The sequence below is a fragment of the Athene noctua genome, chromosome 22 (assembly GCF_965140245.1).
Source record: "Athene noctua chromosome 22, bAthNoc1.hap1.1, whole genome shotgun sequence".
Taxonomy (NCBI): domain Eukaryota; kingdom Metazoa; phylum Chordata; class Aves; order Strigiformes; family Strigidae; genus Athene; species Athene noctua.
In genome coordinates, this window is record NC_134058.1 from 6,487,114 (window position 1) to 6,500,396 (window position 13,283).

At 39.5% G+C, this 13,283-nt stretch overlaps 1 protein-coding gene across 6 annotated transcripts in view; it reads right to left on the reverse strand.

The window, feature by feature from the left end:
* Positions 1 to 13,064, reverse strand: part of LRRC38 (leucine rich repeat containing 38) — an 87,368-nt gene extending 74,304 nt beyond the window's left edge. For all 6 annotated transcript variants that reach the window (XR_012635014.1, XR_012635016.1, XR_012635012.1 and 3 more), the window contains exon 1: positions 12,310 to 13,064. Coding sequence is in view for 1 of the 6 variants with exons in the window: in XM_074924868.1 (XP_074780969.1) it covers positions 12,310 to 12,937 (628 nt within the window). In the remaining 5 variants the exon portion in view is untranslated. The remainder of the gene's footprint in view (positions 1 to 12,309) is intronic.
* Between the last annotated feature and the right edge of the window lie 219 nt (positions 13,065 to 13,283).

The following is a 13,283-nucleotide window of genomic DNA, read 5'->3' on the forward strand; positions in this document are numbered from 1 at the left end:
TTATTCACTACAGGGGAAAATCAGGAGAGTATATTAACAGGGCTAGAATGGAACAAATTACAAAGTGAATTAGTCTGTATGGCTGTTGGCAAGATAGCTTTTATCTTGCTATTAAGGATACAAATGTAAAGGGGACATACAAGAATCGTGTATGAATGACACAAGAACAGCTGCTGGTTTACTTGATAGACTTTCACTCTGTGTCTGCTACTGATGATGGAATGGACTCCCAGTTTTTGACTCTGCATTGCTGTGTGCACACAGTGCATAGGGTGCTTCCATGCCACAGCTCTACCATATAACCGTTATGTCACTTTAAATATGGAGTGTGTGATGATAAGATTTCATCTGCTTGTGTGAATCTCATTTTTCTTGTGGCTGAATAGTTATGGCGTATGATGTTTCACTATTAAACCCAGGCTCCTAGGTTGAATGATGCAAAGCCACCTGCTTATCTGGGTCTAGCCCAGCTGTTATGTTGATTTGAGAGGGAGTTTTGACTAAGTCTGTATGGATCCAATTATCACCCTGACTGACTTGACCTTGTAGTGATGACTGTACTAAATTTTGACCCCTAGAAGCCATCCTGTGTCTGTCACATTTGCCTACAGTTCTGTTGCCTTCCCTCTTTCTCATGCTCCTCTCACTGACAACGTAATAGAAGCTACCACCAGAATAGGACAACAGTCAGCATGCCCAAGGCGGAATGGTTTCCTCTAGGCAAACTGCCACCTGAATACAGGCTGCATTTTTTCCTCTGAGCCTGGAGTGCATGAGCGATGTATACCAGATGGTGAGGCAACTTGCTCTGCAGATCTTAGAAACTTCCTGTTTATGGAACTGGCCTGGAAGGTAAAGGAGCCACACGGTTTCAAGCATCCTCTGAGACTTTTGAAAATCTGAAGCCTGCAGTATTCATATCATGTCTTGCCTACAAGCTGACGTACTGGAACCCTTGAGTGTGCCTGTGACTGCATGGGTGGCTAGAGGAAGTACAAACCATTGCCCTCTATAGCTTGTGATAGAGCTCTTGGTACAAACCTTCCTACTGAAAGAAGTGAGAGTTGTTCACCGAGTCCATATCTTCTTTTCATGAAGACTTGGGAATAGCAACTCTAGTGGTTAATGGGAGTGACAAGCAAAAGTGGACACAAATAGGTATCATTCCCTATTCAAAACCATGAGAAATAAGGCAGGAGTGAGAAGGCATAGGCTGGAATTCCAAGACCACTGTCTTTTTAATCAGATTTTTAAAAGCTAACAGATTTCAATAAATCAACATGATGTTGACAGGAATGAAAGCAGTTACTGCTGTTGTGGAGGCACACCAAGAAAATGAACATAACAGCTAATTCATTTGAAGAGGAAGTTCCTTGCTAATAAGAAAAGTTCATTGCAGTATTTGGCAGAAAATCCTGGCCCAAGTAAATACAACACCTAAACAAATTGCACTTCAGTTGTAGCGAGCACAAGAAAAAGAAGTTTCTATGCAACTGGGTTTCTGTAAAACAAACCACTACAATAGCTGTAGAGACCTCATGAGAACTGCTGTTTTCATAGCAGCTGAGCCATGCTCACAGCATGTCTAAAGGAAGAATGCACAGGTAACCACAAACAACTCTACTTTTTCTATTTCTGACCAACTGCCAAAGAAATTCTCCGGTGTCCTCAGCTGCCAGCTTTAAAAATTACCTCTGTGCTGGAGGATTGATGAGCTGGAGTATCAGATCTAAGCTTCCATAAAGAAGGAAGTAGAAAAAAAGTATATTAATGAGAAAGAGACAGAGAAAAAAAAGTCCGGAAGAAAACTATTGTTCTAAGCAGTTCTACATATGGCAGTCCTTGCCTCTAGAAATAACTCAGTATGGTAGTATTTGCCCAGGATCCCAGGGATGGAAAAATAAGAGCCACTTATATCATTACCATTGCCAACAGCAGTTTTGCCATGGATCAAGACTGACCCTGTAGACTGTGAGCTCTATTCCTATTTCCCAGATGCTTTCACCTAACATCACAACACAGAATACAAACAGAAAAGAATTTGCAACATACCAACTCACTTAGAGGGTATTTCTTGTTCTGGGAATCTGTACTGTAATGATTTCGAGTCTGATTATACAGTGATGAGAAATCAAAAAGCTCCTCTCCATGTAGCCATGGGTACTGGAATCTAGGTCACGTTCTCAAACCAAATAGATTAGATGGGAGTTTTTGACTTGCTTTATTCTGTGACACTGCAATGTGCTAGCTTAGCCTCAGGTTTTTGCAGAATTATTAGTCATTAACAGATGCCAACAGGCAGAATACAGCATCATAAACCAGGGGCCAGCACAGAGGCCTTGCTAGCTCCCAGCTTTAGTTTCAGCCACCCTGTGTATGCACCATCTTTTCAACAAGACAGGAACAAACCAACCTCTCCCATCCACACACAAGGCAGCCTGCTCAAATGGCTCTGAAAGCAACCTAGGAGGACTGCAGAGCTCAGTGGCTGAAGGAGAGGGGAACATGTATTAGTCCATTGTGTTCGGGGAATGCTTTTCTTTTGAGGTGTCATGACAGTATTGCAAAACCTAATACAGTTAACAGAAGCTTTTTTTTGACTCCAAAGAGAATTTGGAACAGACTGTTCATTTGTAACAGTGGTAAGACTAGCAGCTCTATCTCTGGTGGTACATGGAGTTTCTGCTCCCAAAGCTAATGCAGTGGTTATTGCACCAGAGCTTCTAACTGCTTACCTGAAAACATCATAATCTGAAGGCACATGCATGTCTGCTTAAGATGACATATATAAACAATACCATGGCATCTGCTTCCCTCCATAGCAATATGTTACTTTCTTTACATTATTTAAAAGCAGGTTGTCTTGCCGTGAGAATCCAGCGTGTGTGGAGAACTGATGCTCAGTGCTCCACCTGTCCCAGCACATTCATGCCTAGCAGTAGATCCAATTTTGTCCTCTGCTTGGGTAAAAAGTAATCCCAGGCCATCCTACACCCTCTGTATAAACAACAAACAAAGGGATGGCTTCTATAAAGTGATCAGAATTATTATAATTATAAGGTGTGGGGTTTTTTCCTCTAGGTGATTCCCAGGAGTTGCATATAGACTGGCTCAATCAAATTACCTGTCGTTCCCCACCAAAACTTCCAGAGGACGGGAGAGTGCCATTTAACCTTAGCGCTTTACTTGAACCATTTGAAGGGGATTATTTTTTATAAGTTTTTTTTGTTTTGTTAGTGAGGTTTTTTGTTGTTTTTGTTTATAATCTGTAGAACCTGTTCAATTCATTCTTCAAAAAAAATCAGCCAGGCTTCTTGTAAAGGGTATCCAAGTTTGATATTTAGTGCCTGGCTGCAGCAAGAAAGCCTTTGATGATATATATCTCATTGCTCCCACAACACGTTCAAAGAGTTGCTTCTTCATACCAAACAAATTTGTAAATGAAATAACAAGTGTGAGCATGTTATAAATATGTAGCTTATGTTATTTTGGTCAGGGCCACCACATTATCTGTAATCAGACCAGCTGTCCCAAGGACAATGTAACTTTCTGCTATGTCATCTGAAGCAACAGATGCACTATACTGGCAAGCTGTAATGTGTTGTTTGCTTTTAAAAGGGAATGCTTTGAAGTCCCAGTCAAGGGGCAGGTGCTAGATTCTATATAGGCTTGTCTCCTAACACTGAAAAAATAAAAATAAGATGAAAATATGCATCTGTACCCTGAGGAACAGAACATCTAAGTAACATGGGAAGTGTGAAAATGCTGGAATTCTCGAACCATAATGTTAAAAGGAGAGGCATGTTTTTAAAAAGAAGAAAAAAAAAGATACATGCGCTTATAAGAAGTGATGCAGGAGGGTTCCAGGTAGAGTTTATTTCAATGAAATTCCCTAATAGGGAATATGACAATATGACTTTGAGATGCCTTACCATTATAGGATTATAAATCCACTGAAGTCTAGAACTCCAACCCTGACAATAAATTGTAGGTGATTAAGCTACAGCTAGATCCTAATACACATTTGCATTGCTTCTGTAAAGGACTATGCACAGGCCTACTTGCCTTGCAGAGTCAGAGGCTGAAATACTTCCCCTGTAAAACTGAAGTTCCCAAGAAATGGATGCAGACTGAAAGCAGTCTTTATACAAATAATTAGTAATTCCCTTGTAAATTAATGAAAACACTGACAACGCTGTAATGCCCCAAGTTATAACTGTACTGATCTTCCCACCTCAAAAACCCCACAAAACCCCAGATATCAAGTTTCATTAGCATCCTGCTGGTACCTTGTAGCTGTAATTCAACCACGTTTCTCACAGGTACTGTTTGACCAGGAACTTTCAAACAGTACATTGGCTGGACCACGAGTGCATTGAAACTGCCTGCTCTTGGAGCTGACGTGGGATTTCCCTAGATACGCTGATTGTGTTGTGAGTTTCGTTTTATATTCCTCCAGCTCAAGACAAGCAGCAAGAGGTAGCACTTATTCCAGGTCTACTTGACTATTTGGGAGGATGCCTTGCGTATTTCCATCTTTGTTTATTTCTAATACATATGCTGACTATATCTTTTATTGGAGAACTTATGAAATTCATTATTAATTCAACATTATGGTCTGTCTGTTAACCCTCAGAGCAAAATTCCCTAGCCATAATTTTGGATGCTGAGTTTAAAAAAAAAAAAAAAGAAAAAAAGAAAAAGAATTCTGTTTGGTCTTTATCAAGTTCACAGAAAACAGGTATCAAGAGAAATGTACAATAGTATGAGATAATGAAAATGCCCACTCATACATACACTGGTATGTATGGGAAATACATCCAGAAAAATATCTGAAGCCATAAACATTTAAGTGAGCTTCATGCACATGTGGTCATTACTATCTATACAACAAATGTAAGAGCACTACAATACACCGTTTCAATTTATTTTTATTTTTGTAAAGTAAAATTAGTATTTGCCCTTTTGGGTGGAATTTAGCTGTTCTCGTGTTGCTGAATGTAGTTGACAGACTTGAAATGTTTAAATGTGGCATTTTATTTCTTGTATGGTATTTTGCCTCCAGCTTTAGTTCTCTTTAGTCTACTTAAACACTGTCACTAATGTATTAGATGTATTAATAAGAAGTGAGAGAGGCATTGCCTCTGAAGAGATGAAATTTCATTGGAAATAGCCTCAAGCTAACAGAACAGTAAGGCCTAAAAAAACCCTGAAGCCTAGACTTACGTTCCTCAACTTTTTATGGCCAAGTGCCCTAGAGTCTCAAAGATCAACATTGGAGGGTACTTAACAGTTTGTCCCAATGCCTAAATATAAAGTTTAACATTAAGGGTGCACATCTGCAAATGCTGTCCTCACATCTTCAAATCCGTGAAAGATGGAAGTACTCCAAAAAACCTTAAGATGGAAGAAACAGAGTGGCATTCAGATCATTTTACTGAAAATGACTAGGATATCAAATTATGTATTTTATATATATAGAAACAGATTTGATGCGCTTGTTAGGGAATCTAATTTCTGTTAGGAGTTCCTGCTTAAGCAGAATAAAAGCTGCTGAATGTGTGAAATGTCTTAAGGCTTTTAATTCCTTTCCAGAAAAACGGATATTATGTTCTGTACTAGTGATGTGCTAGCATGTGCGTGATACTTGGGGAAGAACTGAATGGCTGTAATGGACAGAACAGCTTGTCCTTTTTAGCTGATGCTTGCTCTGGTTCTATATTAGTACACAAAGTTAAGGCAGTCTTCTCTACATAGCAGATGAATAAATAAGTACTGATAAAGAAAGACAAATCAAGAGGACTTCCAAAATGCTCAGTTTTTTTCACGTGCTTTTAGTTAGGTGAGAAGTTCAAATGAAACCTGTACTCTCAGGTAATTACAATGCCTCGTTTTGAAGACAATGTTTAACATTTTCAGCGAGCACAAGGCTACTACAAAGGCCTGAACTAATGAAGTAAGATGTTATTTACAGAATAAGTTTAGTAATAGATCTTACATTGGAATGGGATTATAGAAAGAGCCCAAGAAGCAAGAGATGATCACCTCATGGCACAGTCTTTCTAAACAGGCTTACAGAAAACATTCCATTCTTCTCACTGATTCACTTCTGAATCTCATAACTGCTTTCCTTTAGTACTGAATTCAGACTGAGTTCCCCGTTCCAGAAGGCTGATTACAGTCTGTTACCTGCTTTGTTTTTTATCTACCTCCCCTCAGTGCCATCCTCCTCTCCTCCTGCATAGACAGTCTTTACCTGGAAAGATGCCACTTTACCAGAATTTACCTAGCTACAGAAGTCTTGACAGTAGTTAAACAGCATCTGTATCAGTACTGGCACTAAACCCCTCTTTGAGTATCTTAAAAATCTGTAGTCTTGTAAACACAACTTTCCAAAGTGGAGCAACATTTCATCAAATGAAGAGAAAAACATGGTCCTAGCCTCAGCCTTTGTATCGTGACATGAGATTTCCTGCCACTAATGAACTTTTTTTCAGTAAAGTTCAGCGATTACCTTAGTTTAGGATACAGTTCTGCAAGTGGACCCAGTTCTGTCTTCTTCAGGCTTCTTCTACCAGTTCTGCTTCTAGTGGTGTGAACGGAAACGTTAGCATTCAGAGGATGGTGTGCTGACACTGCCAGCTAACCCCTCCTGTCACAGGGAAGTTTAACACTGAGCACCAATCCTCACTCAAGCTTGTGCTACTTTAATTTCAAATGTTCAGAACATCTTTCCTTTATTTATCACATAGGCAGCACAAATCTCTTTGGAACTCTGTCACTGGCCAATTCTGGAGGAATTTTTCAAGTCTTTCTGGAAATATCAGTGTACATAGGCTACTCATAAAAATGCTCAGTCTAAACCTTCTCATCAAATTGCTAAATGTCTTTCTAATACTATTTTAATAGAGAGCAGTAAAATTTTTAATTCTTGCAATGGACAGTGGGGAACTTAAACAGAGTATGTATTAAACACAAAAAAGAGTGGTGAGAAAACACCACTGCATCTAGCACGAAAAACACTGACTATTTCTTGCAATCCCGAAACTCTACACAACTTCCCCAAAAGGTTTGTCCAAAGATACTGAGAAGAAAAAAAGTAAAAAGCAAAATGAGGGCAAGATGACAGAAAGGAGACACTACAGTCACATGCCAAGGAATACTTGAACTCTAATTAAAAGTAATGTTAAAAATGCATTAGTCATTAGCAAACAAGGTCACAGGCACAGCTGCCCAAAGCATGGTCACAGAAAGTAAAAATCAGCAACAGAGATCTCAACAAAGCACTCCAACTGCAGACTACTTGTATTTCTTTTTGTTACATGCATTTTATCTGAATCCAATCCCTTCATCGAGATGAAATCCTCAGAGGGGTTCAAGAAATGTCTTTTGCAATCCTACACACTACTTCTATACAGCACCTTTCATCACTAATTTATTCCATCAAAGCCATTTGTATTTAAACTCTGAAATGGAACCATTTATAAACCTTCGTTCTGTAGGTCAAGTGCACCAGAGACAACCTTTTGCTGGATGATCCCTGAGTTTCAAACAGTATTACTAAAAAAGTAGGTGAAGAGATGAGGCAAGAAAGGAAAAGTGCATTTTTAGCCAAGATAAAATGTGATACAGAACAAGCTCTGAAAGCAGAAAAAAACCCTTCCAAATATGAGAAATTACTGAGTGCATTTTTGTAGGATTTCCAGCTCCCATTGAAGCAGAAAATGCAAAAAATCTCAAAGATTATTCTCCTGATCTCAAAAAAATGAATGTTAAATTTCCGGAAACTTCACTGAATTCAAAATTTTGAAACATTATGCCCCAAAATTATTTAAGTCAACCTATAACCATCCTTCCATTTATTCAGTACCTCTCTTGATTTTATTTATATTTTTCTTAATTTCTTCTGCCAGTGTCCAAGCACACTCTCTTTTTTCTCTTCTGCTTTCTTCAATTCTCACTTTAGGAGAACTTCACAACTTGTCAGTCACATTTTGTAAAATTGAAGAAGATGGATCAAATATAGGCAAGCAGAAGTTAGAACATAATAGCCTACACCTCAGATATTCAAAGAATGCAAGGAAGTAGCATAATACATTTAAGACCAACTTAGACCTTTGTTCTTTCAAGGTATTTTTTGTTCTGAGAGTTTGCATGTCCCCCATGGAGTAAAACCTTCCATGAAAGTTTTTACACCTATCCTAGAAGGGACAGAGATCTTACAACAACTTTTCTATTTCCAAAAAAATTACCCAATATTCTTAATCTCCATGCTCCTCCTAATGGGAAGCCTTTAGTATGAATCATTGGTCACCATGCTGCCATTCAGGCTTAACAAATGCCTATAAAATCAAACATCCTTCTACAGAAAATATTTATAAGTTTGTAAGTTAACCATTTTGACACATAGTGCACACTCGGCCTTCTCTAGGAAAAAAAGCAACTGTTATATATTCCCACTTAGCACCATTTCATTGACCCTCAGTTTCCTTGTCTATTTTGTACTATACACACTAATTTGTTTTTAATCAATTAATAACCAAATCAGAGGAAAAAAATGTGGTTTGGTTTTGGAATATGACGAAAAGGCTGGGTTTAATATCTTTTTATGAGTAAAAAAAATGTTTGCTGTTTTAAAGCGCTGAGTTTAATTGCAAAAACTTTTAGTGCAGTTTCTTTAGTAAGTCCGCCTGCAAATATGGCATGCGAGAGTATTCACTTACTGCCAATTAAGCCTTTATTTAGAAATTTAGGTTAGATGAAGAAATGCTGGGATCTGTAAAGTGATTCAAATCCCAGCTGTTTGTGTGAAGTGACAAGTTAGATGTGCAAAGGCAGCTCAGCTGGGAAGAGGCTTTCCAGTCAGCTAGTCAGGCAGGTCAGCATAAGTTATAACTTTACAAGCTATTTCTGGTAGCATGCCAGAAAGAAAATGGACCTGACTTTTGCAAAACTAATGAGTTGAAGTATGGCTTTTGTTCAGATCACCAAGTTCTCCAGAGGCCTTAATTACAGAGGTAGAGAGCTTCAGGATCAATTATCGAGATTTCAGTTCACACGGTCAAAGCTCCAATTTTCAAACCAACTTAGTATTTCTTTCGCAAAAAATAAGGATAGCTTTAACTAACATGCCATTTTACTGCAGTGCTAAATTTAAAAGGTGGAGCAGTGGCTGAGCTTAGTAAATAGTTAAACAGTTTGAGTGATTTCTCTCAGACATGCAGACAGGGCACATTAAACTATTTTAAGTGTCATTCAAAGTGAGGAATAAAAACGAATGCCCAGAACCTAAATCTCTCTGGCAGTGTATTCTCCCACCCATTTATCTCCTGTTTGTTGCTACGAGTTCTGAATCCTGAGGGACTGCTCTGATACAGTGACTCGAAATGGCAGCCCTGGATCCCAGTTCATTCACAGATGGTTGGAGCGTGCTTCTTTTTCGCTTTGGCACATCATTTCTTGTCTAACCCATCCTGAAGCATCCAAAGCCAGGATAAGAAACATAACAGTGTACAGAGCCTTTAGTTTCTTTGCAGTGCTTTGCACTTTTCATGAAAGGACTGGGAATCACTGATGCAAGTTTACTGTCATTCACCTTTCCACACTTTCCCTTCTCAGTAAATCCAGGTTATGAAGTCTGCCATTTAAAGGCTGGGGAACTTCAGTCTGTCACAGAACCATTCTGTACTGCTAATCACAGTTTATTCTTAAAGAAAACCAAAAGAAGAAAACACCAGCCAACTCCTTTTTTCCTCCCTGCCGTTTCCCATTCGTATAGGCCATGCAATGCAAATGCTTGAGCTACTGCAGAATTATAAAGGAAAATCAGGCAGCCAAGATAAATAAGATCTTTTCTTAGGCCCTGAAAATATATCCCTATCTCTTTCTTTTGCTGTATTTCCAGACATAATGCCTGCTGCCCTACTTATCTTGATGTGTTTGCTGCAAGAATACTTCTGTCGCCAGCCTTACAGCAGTATCACAAGGATGCCAGGGAGTCGAAATGCTGAATCTTTCAGCGAGTTGCTCTTCCCACTCCTCCCAGGAAAGGATGAGCGAATGTGGCTTTAGACAAGTATAACCAGACAAGTAATGCTAATGTGATTATTTCCTAATGGGTATAATGTTGCAACATCATTAAAAACTGAAAACTGGATATAAAATGCAATCAAATCATAATTCTAAGAATTAGTTTTACACTGACTTTCCAAGAGTTGTTTTGAAAGGCATTCAGTTGTGGCCGTTTGGTTTTAAAATGTCATTGAGACAGTCTTTCCTTTCTGGGTTTAGTTTAGCCCTCACCTTTGTGAACAGTGTTTTGCTAGTTTACTAAAGGACAGTCAGTATTTTGGGGGCAGCAGCTTCACAACAATGAAAACACTGACTTTGCACACTTTTCTGCGCACATGCACTAGATCTCACTGATATGACTGGCTGCAAAGATACCAAGGGACTTACTCCTGGGAACAAATGCAAATCATTAGCTTAGGCCACGTTGGGAGCACAGCTCTGACAAAACCAACCATTTGAACATTTGATCCTTCCCTCCTTGTCTTCCCAAATCAAATCTAACTGAAAGTTTGGAAGATCCGGATGAGCTAGTAATTTTTTAGCTCTTTGGCTGAAACACAACTGTGGATGAGAGAAAGAGCTAAGAGAAAGCATGCCTAAGCTTGCAAGACACTGGGGAACACTGGCAATACTATGGGAAAGCTCAATCACCTGAGATTTCCAGTCATAAGTTCAGATAAACTTTAACACAATGACACAGCGGAAGAAAAAAGAGAGATGGGCTGGGACAGACTCGCAAACTGAACAGACTTGGTCTGTATACAGGGGAAGGAGCTAGAAATTCATGAAAAGAGATGGAAAGCACAGGGAAAGCAAACTGATATTTACCGTGAGAGATAGGCAAAATACTTGGTTCAAATAGACCAAACTTTAGTTTAAGCATGAGTGAAGGAGGGAGAAAAAACTCAGGTTTATTCTGAAAAGAATCAAGATGAAAGTTTCACTGAGGCAGACAGGAAAAAACCCAACACTTCTTCCTCAGATGACTTCTTCCTTAAAACAGCTGCTTTACAGCTAAGAATATTTAGGACAACCTAGATTAGTAAATTAGAAAAATACTACCCAAGGTCACAAGCATAACAAGAACCTGAATAACTGACTACAGACCCTGATGATCAAGAAAGGAGAGAAAAGACCTCTGAAATTTGTAGGCTTACTGTGGCTTTTATCCCTTTTTGTCTGAATTCAAAGAAACAGTTGCCTGACCTCAACCCATTCTCCCAAGCTCTTCTCCACCAGCCTTTTATCTCTCACCATCTTCTGCACAGCCATGGCCTCTCAGACACAGCCCAGACACGAGTGATTTCACATCAGGTAATACCTGTATACCCTCTGTAGCCCTCACAAAGTTTTTATGATCCAAGCAGTTTGCCTTCTGTGAGCAGCTGGGCAGCTCAGGGGCCCGAGTTTATGCCCTAGTGCTTGTCGGGAGGCATGAACTGTGAGATGATCTCCTGCTAAAGCTGGATTAACAGAGGCTTTGGGGTCGGGTGGGAAATGTGGAGCAAGAGTCTGGATTCCCTATACATGACAGTCTTAATACTTTTTTTTTTTTTTTTCCCCCTTCATGCTTTTCTGAAAATTACTGGCCCAAATACCAGAATTATATACACCCTGCATTTTGGGGTGTTCTCGAGCCATTGCAATTTATTCCTAGTATTGGAAGCAGTGCTATTTTAACAAAAAGAGACAAGCTCAAGCTACTGAAGAAAGTTTCAAACACAGAGTATGACAACAAAATACTTCCAGTAAAGGGCTGACAATCACAGTTGCATAAAATGGGAATTTAACTCCTCTGTAGCAGCTTTATAGCTGATCAGTAAAATGAGAGAAAAATCAGTTTTCCTAAGGAGCTGGCACAGAATATTTAGCTGCTCAAAGGGCTTATTGTAGAAAATATATTTACCAGAGAGAAAATGAAGTCTGGAAGAGAACCAGCTCTGGGCTGAATGAATTTGAAAAGGCTCTTTCACTGCCTATGTAAGTTTAGGCTATAAATCAAAATTATTAGGGCTTAATTTTTAAATTTTATTTTTTAACTTGGAAGAGGACCTGATGCTAAAAAGAAGCCAACATCATTTTAATGGACTCATTTGTTGAAAGCATGCAATTACAGTTTGACCAAACTGCAGTTTGGGTCACTGCAGGCAGCACACAGACAATTTGACCAAGAACCGTTCTTCCCTCCAAGACACACAGACAGAGAAACATACTGCACTGAAAGCCAGCGAGCTTTACCTTTCTGGAGCTTGGATGCATTGTCCTGTATCCAGCTGAAAAGATTGGCAAAGTCACAGTCACAGACCCAAGGGTTGCCCTCTAAGCGTATAGTCCGCAGGGAGGGAAGCGCTTCTAGGGCTGCCACATTTAGGCTTTGTAAGTTATTGTCATTCAATTCTAACACTTGGAGCTGTTCCAGGTTCTCAAAAGCAGCCTCATGCACATCCACCAGGTTATTGTTTCCAAGGCTCAATTTTATCAGTTTTTCTGCTGATTTGAATATCCCAGCATCAAGCTGTGTTAAATTATTGTAGCTTAAGTCTAAATACACCAGTTTGGTAGAACTGCTAAAAGTGCCCTCTTCTAAAGAGGTGAGGGAGTTATTCCTGAAGTCCAAATAGACTAGATCTCCGTAAAATATAAAGAAATCAGCTGGTATCGCCTGAATGTTGTTATCAGCTATGAGAAGTTTCCGTACATCCAATGGAAATGGATTAGGAACACTTGGGAGTCCTTGATCCCGGCAATCTATGGTGTGGTAGTCCATACAGCTACAGACAGCAGGGCAAAAATGACCCACGGGTAAGAAAAGCAGGCAGACAAAGACAGAAAAAGGCAGGAGGCAGAAAGGAAAGCATGGCAACATCGTCAAGGATCTGAAAGCTGTGATGAGCACCACTTCTAAGAGAAAGACATTTTGCTCAGCTGAGCAGCAGTGGCTGGTACTTGTGTGTGTGTGTGATTGTATCCAGGAGATCACATATCATCACAGATCCGATAGCAGCAGTCTTGGGAGGGGGGAGGGAGAGTGACTGAAGGAAAGAGGGAGGGAGGCAAATGTGAGGATTTACACTGTCAGAATATTGTAATGCTGTACAGTGGAAGGGAAAGCGATGATTGGGTAAACGGAGCATCTTTCAAAGGACTCCCTTGCTTTTGTGAGCTAAAAAAAGCCGAGAGGCTGTTTGCATATTTGCTGTATATTCCAGCAA